Source organism: Pongo pygmaeus, chromosome 4 (assembly GCF_028885625.2).
Source record: "Pongo pygmaeus isolate AG05252 chromosome 4, NHGRI_mPonPyg2-v2.0_pri, whole genome shotgun sequence".
NCBI lineage: Eukaryota > Metazoa > Chordata > Mammalia > Primates > Hominidae > Pongo > Pongo pygmaeus.
In genome coordinates, this window is record NC_072377.2 from 164,873,283 (window position 1) to 164,885,601 (window position 12,319).

Below are 12,319 nucleotides of genomic sequence, written 5' to 3' on the forward strand. Positions count from 1 at the left end.
CTGGACCAAATTGTTTCAGCTGAGGAGATGTGGTTTGGCTGACGGTGTAGCCAAATGCCCCTAATAAGAGCCACACTGCAAAGGAGTTCCACTCCATTTACAAGAGGATCAAAACAGTTTCTCCACCCACTGACTCCCCTGAGGTCATTGGCTTGTTTGACACTGACTGTGAAATAAATCAAATCAAATTTATAACCCCAGAGTCCCAGAATGTCAGGGCCCAGAGGGATGTTAGAAACCACCCAACCCATGGCTGGCATTTTGTGGACCAGATAAATGATGCTTTAGGTCCCCACACCACACTGCAGTCTCTGAGCCTGCTCATTGCCTCATTTCTTCAGCCAATATTGAGTGAAGGCCAATGGATTTAAGAATATGTAAAGTCAGCGCTTTGGGAGGCCGAGGCGAGGTTAGAAGTTCAAGACCAGCCTGATCAACATGATGAAACCCTGTCTCTACCAAAAAATACAAAAATTAGCCGGGCGTGGTGGCACGCACTATAGTCCCAGCTACTTGGGAAGCTGAGGCAGGAGAATCACTTGAACCTGGGAGGTGGAAGTTGCAGTGAGCCGAGATCGCACCACTGTGCTCCTGCCTGGGCAACAGAGTGAGACCCTGTCTCAAAGAAAAAAGAATAGGTAAAGAATAAAAAGATTCCTCCATTTATGCCCCACAATAAGGAGATAGGGACTGGGGACCACAGGCACATCAGGAACTAACGAGGGGGCTGCTGGGGGCTTAATAACAAAAGATTTCATTTAAAAACTGTCTTTCTCAGGGACCTCAGACTGGTGCTGCCATCTGTCTGAGTGGTGCTGCCATCTGTCTGATGTCGTTTCAAACCTCTCAAATCATCAGATTTCATTTTCATTTCAAATCTCTCAAATCATCTGATTTCATTTTAAACCTGTCTCTCACCTGTGAGGGGACCTTGCACTGGTGCTGCCGTCTACCCATTTCTTCATCTATAAAATAGGGATAATCCCACCCTGCTCAGGGAGCTGTTGTTGGGATTAAATGAAACAGGAGCTAAAAAAGTTGGTGGCACATAACAAGGACCCAATATGCATAGCACCTTTTGGCTTGTTTTTCAGTTTTTTTTTTTTGTTTTTTTTTTTTTGAGACAAGGTCTCACTCTGTTGCCCAGGCTGGAATGCAGTGATGCAATCCTAGTTCACTTCAGCCTCAACCTCCTGAGCTCAAGCAATCCTCCCACCTCAGCCTCCCGAGTAGCTGGTCCACAGGTGTGGGGGCCACCACACCTGGCTTTTTTTTTTTTTTTTTTTTTTTTTACTTTTTGGCCTGTTTAGTTTTTAGCTTTTATTTCTTCTTTTTCTTTTCTTTCTTTCTTAATTTTTTTTTTTTTTTGAAACAATGTCTATGTTGCCCAGGTTGTTCTCAAACTCCTGGACTCATGCGATCCTCCTACTTCAGCCTTCCAAAGTCCTAGGATTATAGCCATGAGCCATTGCACCTGGCTTTTTAGCTTTTAGATAACATTCATTGGATTTTCCCCAGTTACAGAAAGAATTTGTGTTCATGGAGAACATTTTGGAAAACACCGAAAAGCACAGAGAAGGAAAATTCACCCATAATTCCCCCGCACTCAAAGATAAGCACAGTTGACATTCCAGTACACACCCTCCCAGACCTTTCTATACATGAGCATTGTGTTGAGACTTGACAGTGAATAAACAAAAAGTATATATATATATATATATATATATATATCTCCACACGCATAAGTATGTATATTTTGTTTTCCTGTGAGCTGCACTGTGGTGATTAAGAGCCTCTGTCACAGCTGCCTGGATTTGAATTCTAACTCTTATCACCTACTAGCTCTGTGGCCTCGGGCAACTTACCTATCAAATTTGAGTTTCTGTTCCCCTGTGTGTAAGAATCACGGCCCCCAGGCCAGCCATGCAGGTTGGACACAGTCATCAAGAATTGTTGTAAATGACAGTACGAATGGTGCCTTGTAGAGCACAGTCATGAGGGACTGCCTTGGGAACAGTGGCTGTTGAAGGAGTAACTGGCCCAACAGCCATTAAGCACTTAGCCTATCGCCTGGCACAGAGTCAGAGCTTGTTAAATGGTAGCTACTATTCTACAGACAAGCCCTGAGGTTTTGATGAGTGGCCCTCAGGTTCACGGAGGGTTGAGACCTCCACTGTTCATTGTTCACTGTTCAGATTTGTTGAATGGCACCTTAAGGATGACCTGCTGGGGCCATGTCCAGCCAAGAAATGTTTTTCCCTGTGTATATCCTGCTCAGTGTGAGCCTCTGATCCTTGCACTTCTCAGTCCCGCTAAATCGCCCTTGGGCACTCAAAGACTAAGTGATGTGGGTGGGCTCACGGCAACATCTGTTCCTCGATTTATCCCTCCTCCCCTCACCACACCACCCCAGAAAAAAAAAGAATAATAGAAATGCTTCCCACATGTGGTTTCCCAGGGCTGCACCTACATAGCAGGTGAAATTCACTATGGATTTGGGTGGTGTGCAAGATTGGAATGACATCTAGAGATAGCACAAGAAACTGGGAGTCACATATTCAGTCAGTCCATCACTGAGCAAATATCTATTCAGCACCTACTACATGTGCCAGGGCCTGGGCTCTCCAGAGACAAAGTGGTTCCCTGTTCACTTCTCTTTCAATCTTTTAGGTTCCTCAGAAATGAGTGCCTCTCAGTTTAGGGCCAAAATGTCTTCAGCACCTCTCAACCACTGCTAATCTCCCTTTTTGAGAAAGAGGGAGCAGGCCTCATTCACACCACAGTCTGGAGCTACCCAGGAGGTACAGACATTGTTTTGTTTTCATCTTATTTTCTCCACCATGATGTTTTATTTATAGTAAATGATGCAAGTTTTAAAATAGTGATAGAAAGCTTCCTTCAAAAGAATTGAGATACCAAAAGCTAATTGACACAAAGAAAAGCGCTAAGTAAATGGTGGTCCACGTGGCAGAATGATGAATGCTTAGCAAGCTTTAGACCTGGGATGGGTGAGTCTCAACCTTTTGAGGGTTACTGATCCCTTTGAGACCATGACGACAGCTATGGACCCTCACCAAGAAAATATAGGAATGTTGCCCACAATTTTAGCAGGTTCAGGAACCACGTGGAGCCCATAATTCAGCTGGTATTGGAAAGAGCAGTAGGGTAAGTCTCAATGCCCAGACAGCACAAAGACCTCAGCCTCTTCACCACCTTCTTCATCCTGGTAGCAGTGGTACTGGTGGTAACAGCAGCGCTGGCAGTTGTAGTAGTAGCAGCACTCAAAGCAGTCATCATAGCTATACTTATTGAGTGCTTTCAATGTGCCAGGTACTTACCAAGCCTGATCTCACCTCATCCATACAGAAAAGAATTATTACCCTCCCCATTTTCCAGGAAACCAAGCCTCACCAAACGTAAGGATCTTCTCCAAGGTCACCCAGCTGAGAATGCCAGGGCTAGGGTTTGAACCCAGATCTACCTACCTGTGATGTCTGAGCAGGTCCTTAACCACTAAACTCCACTGCCTCAATAAATATTTGCTGAAGCAAATGAATGGCAACTTGAACAGGTCTTGGTGGCCACTCTGCCATTCACCAGGTGAGTGACCTTGAGTGAGTCACTCCCCTCACCCTCACTGACCCTCCATTAAGGAAGGAGGCTTCCCAGGCCTGGCAAGCCATGATTCCAAGAGGCAGGGCAAGGAGCATCAGGAACATTCCATGAGCAAGGGAAGCAGAGGCAGGCTCAGGGCCAGGCTCGGGAACATGCACAGGGGGTTAGTGGCATTGTTAAAGAGCCCAGCGCAGCCCTGACTTCCAGCACAGAGTGTCCAGGCCTTCCAGCAACCCACACTTCCTGTTGTATTTACTCCCCTCTCCCAGCAGCTTCACCCACCACACTCTTCTCCAGTGACAGGTCTGTTTGGCTGCCCAGGGGAAAAGATCCCTGTCACACATCCTCTTACTTGCCTAACAGGCTCAGCATCTTGTTACTTAACGACAGCTTCTTGGTTTCCACCAAGGCAGGCCAGTGCAGCAAACAGGACCCCCCTAATCCCAGCAGCTACTGTGCTGGCAGAGGAAGAAGGAGGAAGGAGGGGGCCAAAAAATTTGTGGAATCCGTGGCAGCCTGGCGGTCCAGTCCCTGACCCACACTGCCCCGCTGTGGTGAGAGTCTAAGGAAGCAGGCACGCCCCAGCAGGGATGGGCAAGGCTTTGGTCTCTGACTTCATGAGGACTCTGATTTTTTTTTTTTTTTTGAGACAGCCCAGGCTGTAGAGCAATGGAGCAATCTCAGCTCACTGCAGCTTCCACCTCCTGGGTTCAAGTGAGCATTTTGGCTAATTTTTGTATGTTTAGTAAAGACAGGGTTTTACCATGTTGGCGAGGCTGGTCTCAAACTCTTGACCTCAGGTAATCTGCCCACCTCAGCCTCCCAAAGTGCTGGATTACAGGTGTAAGCCACCATACCCAGCCAGAACTCTGAATTTTAAGGCTGAAGAACACCCAGCTCACACCACTCAATTAAAGAAGAAAAACAGGCACAAAATTGGAAAGCAGTTCACCCAAAATTATACATGTAGTAAAACAGGTCCCAAATATGTTTCCTAAAATTAGATTTCCAGCCCAATCAGGGATTTACAGGGACAATAATTAGTATTTAGTTAATTACTACTCATGCAGAGTTGACTGAGTGACAGACACCTGGGATCCAGAGTGCTCATAAGGACTCTACATGTTTTTACCTTGCTTAATCCTCACAACAATCAGAGAGGTCAGTACTATTATTAGCCCATCTTACTGATGAGGAACTAAGGCTTAGGGACGGTATGAAATTGGCCCAAGGTCACATGGCAAGAGCCAGGATTCTATCCCAGGGAGTCCCATTCCAATAAAAAAAGGGGACTCCCTGTCAGAAGTCACTGAGGACTTGTTCAGGGTGCCCTCCTTTGCAGGAGGACAAAATAAAATGAAATGCAAATGGAACAAGAGGGCAAGATCAGTGTTCACCTACCAAACAAGTGAGGATTAAAAAGGCTGAAAGAGCCCAGAGCTGGGGAGTTGTAGAGAAAAATGTCAGATTCAGGCACAGCTGATAGGTGGGTAAATTAGTACAACCAATTCAAAAGGCAATTTGGCTGTCAGGGCTTAAATGTGGAAATGACCCAGTGATTCCTCATGTGGAATTTATTGCACAGAAACACTCAAATGTGCATGAAAAAGTGAATGCATGTGACTTCATCACTGCAGTCCGTAATAACCAAAAATTGGAAATCACGTATAGAGAAGGCATTAAATAAAACTACCATCTATCCAGACAGTAGGATGTAATGCAGCCCTTGTGGGGCGGGGAGAGAAGTGAAGTAGCACCACATACTTTGACAAGGAAATATCTTTTACATACTCTAAGCAAAGAGAGCAATTTGGGGAAAGGTATGTGCAGTATGACCCCATTTTTTAAAATCTGGAAGGATTCCAAATAAAACTGTTAACTCTGATCCCTTCTGCTTAAGTGGAGTATTTTTACTCTAGACTTAACAGATTTTTTGTAATACGTATTTTTTAAATTCAGTATATATTACTTTTGAAATAAAAAAAATATACAAATCTGGAGGGGAAAAGAAAAGAAATGAAGATATAGCTCCTTTCCAGAAGGAATTTACAATCTGGGTGATGAACTAGGATTCAGCCAGCCCTGGGACGGCTTAACATGAAAAAGCAAATAATAAAATAACAAAATATGATCTGCTTGTATGAGTTCTATGGGGTGCAGAATAAAGAAGTCCCTCTGAGTTGGGTGGGGCTAATCAGAGCTGAGTTCCTGGAAGAGAATGGGTCAGGATATAAAGTATATTTAGAAAATGGTCACTATTTATTATTTTCAAGATGCCAGACTCTGTGTCAAGTATTTTACATGGATATTTTCATGTATTCACAGTAACTCTATGACACAGATATTGTCCCCATTTTACAGATGGGAAAATTGAGGCTGAGATTGCTAATTAACTCTTCTAAAGCTGAACAGCCAATAACTCAAGAGAGGTTTCAATACGGGTCTGTGTCATCCCAAGTTCTAGGTTCCAGCCACTTGACCACACTGCCTAATCAGCCAAGGGCAAAGAATGGCCCCTGGCTGCTTCTTCTCAGAGGAATAAACAGTGTAACGAGCCCAAAGCCAAAATGTGGCAGTAAATGCCCATGAGAAAAGTTGGCATCACCCCCTCACCTTTGGCTGAACACTTCTCAAGGCCATGGTCCTTGGAGGGTACATTGTAAGAAAACAGAGGCAAAAATCTAGCCCATCGTTGTCCCTGAAAAGGTGCTTCCAGTGTGATGAATGTGAAGAACAACCAAAAAACGTATGCCACGCGGACATAGGGGGAAAGTGAAATTTATACCCCCTTCCTAATGCTACATTTGCTCTGTTGAATGGCCTCTTAGCTGCCATGATGCAACACCACACCCCAAACTCATCTCTGCATTCCCACAGCTTGTCCTCATGCCCAGCACTTAGCAGGAGCTTAGTGTTTGTGGAACGGATGAATGAATGAATGAACAAATGAATGAACACATAAAAATTTAAATAACTATGACTATCATATACTGGTCTCTTGATCCAAAAAAAATGGTTCCAACAATAGTACCTTCCTCACTGGTACCTTCCGATTATAATTATTAAATAAGCTAGTGGTGTGAAGAGTTAGCACAGGACCTGCAGAGCACACACACAAGATAAATGCTGGCTACGATGAATCTTAGCTATTAGCATTATTGATATTTGTGTAACCTTTAAAAGAGCCAGTTTCTCAGGTTGCATCCCCATTAATTCATTTATTGCCTATTTCACAACCACCTTCAATGGGGTTGGCACCAAACAAAGTTACAATTTTTTCCTCAACAAACATGCTTTCCTCCTCTAGATCCTGTCCATGGTTTTGCCATGTTGGCCAGGATGGTCTCGAACTCCTGGTCTCAAGCGATCTGCCCACCTTAGCCTTCCAAAGTGCTGGGATTACAGGATCCCACCTTGGGCCATGGCTTCAGCCTCCATCCTGGGCCCTGTGTGTCCTCATGCAAAGTAATGTGCTGCCTGTATACACACTCATCCCTGTGTAATGCACAAGGCTTTGAAACTTTACCTCCCTCACTCTACTTCTTCCCCAAATTTTATTTTTTGTAGAGACAGGAATCTCACTATGTTGCCCCAGCTGGCCTCAAACTCCTGGTCTCAAGCTATCCTCCTGCCTTGGCCTCCCAAAATGCTGGGATTACAGACTTGAACCACCATGTCTGGCCCTCTCCAAAATTTATTCTCCAGTTTCCCATTTTGTCAAGGCCAGTTTCCTATGTTCTTCAGACTCAGTGACAGAAATAAGCCCATCCCTGTGGACAGAGACAACTCCCCGCATCAGGAAATACCAGGTGTTCATACATCATAGTTGCATTTCAGCTGGGGCCTTCTGTACAGTCTTAATCCAAAAGAGTAGCTCCAGTGGTGAGACCCAAATCTAATGGTGTGAGTCTTGTCACAAATCAAGTCACAAGATAGTGCCCTCCCTTGTCTCACCTAGACCAAACCTAGAAAGTACCCCACTGCCTCATTTGCTCCAACCTAAAAAGAGGTCAGTACTTATACTTGGCACTTACATCCACGTATGGATAACCCTCTTTCTAAGTTGAACTCCTGGCTGACTTACTTCTGCACCAGGAGCCCAGCCATTGCCCCCCAGCAGCCACTACTGAGTTACTGGGCAGAGAATTAGGAGTCAGGCTCCTGTATTTCTTCTTCTTGATTATTTGAGGTTTGAAACAGGCCAAATCTCAAATAATCAAGAAAGTGAAATGCTACAGAGAAGAAATTCAAGAGCAATCCAAAATCAAAGATGGGAATCCTTGTGGCATCTGTGCCAACCACCTCAGAGATTTCCAGCTACTCTCTAGGTCTTGGTGTCTCCACCTGCAAACTGGTTGGACCTGGCAGTTGCTAAGATCTCTCCCATTCAGATATGCTCTAAGAGTGTTGGCACTTCTTTTAACAAATAGATTCGGTGATGATCCCACAGACCAGGCCCTTGGGAAGCTCAGTCTGAGAAGTCAGGAATACAAAATATGCCACAAGCCAGGTGGCAGGGACAGAGACATGGTTAGAAGGTACAAAATGTTCTAGAAAGTATTCCGTTTTTTAAGATATTTAAATTTGTATATACAAGAGGAAAAATCTGAAAGTATACACACCAAAATATGGTATTTTGGCACTGCAGAGTTATATGTGCTTTTAAAATAGTTTCTCTTTTTGCATTTTTATATTTTCTCATCTTTACACAGAGTATTATTAATTGCATCTTTTTTTAAAAAAAACACATTTTTATTCAAATAGAAGTTAGTCTAAATCCCAGATATATTACAAGCATGCTGTGTGACCTGGGGCAAGTCATTTAACCTCTCCAAGTTTCAGCTGACTTATATTTAAAATGGAAATTGTTTTTAATTTAATATTGCCGTAAAATGTTTTGGGATCTCAAATTCAGAGGGGTGAGTTAATCGTGTTTCTTATTCATAATGTCTCATCATCATGAGTCGATGCCAGGCCTCTCTCTTATTATATTGATTTATTTCCTTTTATTCCCATTCCCATTTCCCTCTGCCTCCACCCCTAGGCATTCTGTCTTTAATATGTTTTTGTTAATTTGAATGTGTTTTTGCAAAATGCATGTGGTTGTTTGGTGAGCTACTTAAATGGTATTATGTCATAAATCTCATTCTATTTCCTACTTTTTTCACAAAGAACCATGTATTTCAGATCCTTCCACGTGGTCATGTGGACATGTCACCCTGGGCCTCTAAATGCTGCATAGTATCTAAGAATGCATCTACCCCATTCTACTTTTCCCAGGGAGGGACATCCAGGTTGTCTCCCACCTCCTGTCACTACAGACAACATTGCCATGAGCCCCCTCATATATGAACCCTTATGGACTTGTGTGAAAATTCATTGAGATCTGTGTCCTGGAGCAAAATGGCTGGGTCACAAGGTGTATGTACACTTAATTAGACCAAGTGCTAGCAGAGTCATCTCCAGGATGTGTGTACAGCCTGTGCCCCCACCAGCCATGCACAAAACTCCTCGTGTCCCCACACCCCACACCCCTGTGTGAACTTGGAACTATCCAGCTTCCTAATTTTTGCCAGCCTATCAGATATGTCCCTTTGTGGTTTTCGTTTTCGTTGTTTTTTGAGAGACAGGGTCTTGCTCTGACACCCAGGCTGGAGTGCAGTGCCATGATCATAGTTCATTGCAGCCTTGAACTCTTGGGCTCAAGGGATCCTCCTGCCTCGACCTCCTAAGTAGCTAGGACCACAGGCACGCACCAACATGCCTGGTTAATACTTTAATTCTTTTGTAGAGACGGGGTCCCCCTGTACTGCCCAGGCTGGTCTCAATCCCTTGGGCTCAAGTGATCCTCCTGCCTTGGTCTCCCAAAGTGCTGGGATTACAGGCATGAGCCACTGCACTCGGCCTCTTTGCGGTTTTTATTTTATTTGACTGCCTAATATTTTGATTATCTTTTCATATGTTCATTAGCCCTTGCGTTTCCTATTTTGTAAATTTCCTGCTAATTTCCATTGCCCACGTTTCTACTGCGAACATTTTTTCTTGCTGATTTGTAAGAGTTCCTTACATGCTCTAAATATCAGTCCCTTGACTGTTTTGGTCATTGTAAATATCTTCTCAGATTCTTGCCTCATGATTCGTCCTTTTGAAGTATTGTTTTTCTTCACCCCTAGATCAAAAAAAATAGTCTTTTATGTTGTTCTCTTTTACCTTTAAGACGTTACCTTTCACATTTAGGTCTTTAATACACCTTCTGTTTTCCACGGAAATAAGTCGGCATCTACTTCATGACGTTTTGTGAAGGATAAACTAATATCGGGAAAGCACCTAGCACAGTGCCTGACCCAAAAGAGATGTGCAATTGTGGGCGATTATTGTTATCACTTAGATTGAAGGTGGCAAGTGCTGCAGGAGGAAATTATAGGAGCTTAGATGCTGTTTAACTAGATCAAGAAATGTTTCATGGACAAAGGCGAAGTTATTGAGGCTGGCCCTAAAAATGAATGTAGGATTCATTCATTTTGAAATCCAAAGGGAAGTATTCCGGGCAGAGGAACTGGCTCGGGGAAAGGCCTAGCGGCAGGAACGCTGCGGGTTGACAATGTTGAGGAGAAGCATATTGGGGCGAGAGCTTGACTACTCACAAATTGCTGTCTTTCTGCCCGTGCCCACCCCCCTCCCCACTGCAGGCTCCTTGTTCTCCACCCTGAAGCCCCCCGACGCCGTGTTCAAGGTGGTGTTCTGGCTGGGCTACTTCAACAGCTGCCTCAACCCCATCATCTACCCATGCTCCAGCAAGGAGTTCAAGCGCGCTTTCGTGCGCATCCTCGGGTGCCAGTGCCGCGGCCGCCGCCGACGCCGCCGCCGCCGTCGCCTGGGCGGCTGCGCCTACACCTACCGGCCGTGGACGCGCGGCGGTTCGCTGGAGCGCTCGCAGTCGCGCAAGGACTCGCTGGACGACAGCGGCAGCTGCCTGAGCGGCAGCCAGCGGACCCTACCCTCGGCCTCGCCGAGCCCGGGCTACCTGGGCCGCGGCGCGCCGCCGCCAGTCGAGCTGTGCGCCTTCCCCGAATGGAAGGCGCCCGGCGCCCTCCTGAGCCTGCCGGCGCCTGAGCCCCCCGGCCGCCGCGGCCGCCACGACTCGGGCCCGCTCTTCACCTTCAAGCTCCTGACCGAGCCCGAGAGCCCCGGGACCGACGGCGGCGCCAGCAACGGAGGCTGCGAGGCCGCGGCCGACGTGGCCAACGGGCAGCCGGGCTTCAAAAGCAACATGCCCCTGGCGCCCGGGCAGTTTTAGGACCCCCGTGCGCAGCTTCCTTTCCCTGGGGAGGAAAACATCGTGGGGGGGAGGGGAGGGCGGGGCGGAGGGGGGAGGGGAGCGTCCACGCCGGGTAGACGCGCGCCCCAAGGGGAACCGGGGGGAGGGCCGGGGAGAGGGGCAGCTGCTTTTCTGGCAGGGGCATGGGTGCCAGGTACCACGCGGAGAGCCGGGCCGAGCATGCTGAGAGCCTGGGGGACCCGACGCCGCCGGGATTTACCTCTCTCTCTCCCTCTGTGTATATATAAACGAGTCCCTCTCTACTTGTATTTAACCGTGGGTGCACGTGAGTGTGTCTGTGCGGTGTGCGTGTGTTCCGCTTGTGTGTGTGCGTGGGGCCGCCCTGTGGGGGCGGGGCGAGTGTGCGCCCAGGAGGCAGCCGGGGACGTTGTGTGTGTCGTGACTTCGTACCTCTCAAGCCCCTCCTTGTACTTCACTGAAGGATGGCACTTTGGTGGGGTTGGAAACAAAGTCGACATTAAAGGTCATTTCTCCTGTTCGGCTTTGAGTGATTTGTGGACGAGCGGCAGGCAGAGCCTTGCGTTTCCTCTTCCTTCCGCTTCGGATTTGACCCCGTCCTAGGTCTTAGGGTCCTTCTCCGCTTTCCTTTCCCGTGCCCTCCAGTCTCCACCCCAGAAGAGCCGCTCTCACCATGTCTGAGGACAATCAGTGCTGGCTCCCCTAGGTCCCATTTACGCCTTTGCGGTTACTGACCTACGGGGCTGCACCAATCTGGCCCTGTGGCTGAACGTGACGCCCTGGACTTGCCTAATAAATCCTGCTTACCTGCTTTTGACCCTTAGCAGAATCTGAATCCTCCTGCAGCTGCTTCCTGCTGTGACCAACACTGAGCAATGTCTGGCTTGGTCCTGATCCCTAGAACCCCAACCCCCGCTGGGGTTCCCCGGCCAGTCCCCTAAATGGGCCTGTTTCCTGAAAGATGATGAAGCCCAGGCAGAGAGAGGGGCTGGTTCCCTTCCCCTCGCCTTTGCATCCCCAGGCCCACACTCCACTGATTGTTTGCCTGTGCCCACAGAACTTGAAAAGACTTCCAAACTGCAGACGTTTCTGGATAAGATATGGATCCTTGGGGCCCAGCAACACACAGGGTCACAAGAACCCTCCCAAGCTCTGCTGACTTGTGACCCTGCCTGGAAAAAAGCACTGAGGAAGGTCACACAGAAAGGTGGAGCATTCTTTGGAGTCGATAACTTGGGTTCTAGTGTCAGTCCTACTACTGATTTATTGTATGAAGAGCAGAGAATTACTTCCCTTTCTGGATCTTGGTTCCCCATCCGTGTAATGGTGGGGTTGACTCTAAGGTCTTTGCTGCCTCTGAAAGCCCCTAGTTTGAAAACAGAATAAAGGACACTGGGCAAAATATGA

The 12,319-nt window shown here is 46.9% G+C and overlaps 1 protein-coding gene across 2 annotated transcripts in view; it reads left to right on the forward strand.

The window, feature by feature from the left end:
- The window catches only part of ADRA1B (adrenoceptor alpha 1B), a 57,139-nt gene extending 45,707 nt beyond the window's left edge, over positions 1 to 11,432 (forward strand). The window contains exon 3 of one of the 2 annotated variants that reach the window (XM_063665321.1): positions 10,305 to 10,970. In XM_063665321.1, the coding sequence (XP_063521391.1) occupies positions 10,305 to 10,912 (608 nt within the window). In that variant the 3' untranslated portion in view covers positions 10,913 to 10,970. Of the gene's footprint in view, positions 1 to 10,304 lie in introns of both variants that reach the window. The other variant, XM_054489114.2, reaches the window with a different exon arrangement.
- The last annotated feature ends 887 nt before the right edge of the window (positions 11,433 to 12,319 follow it).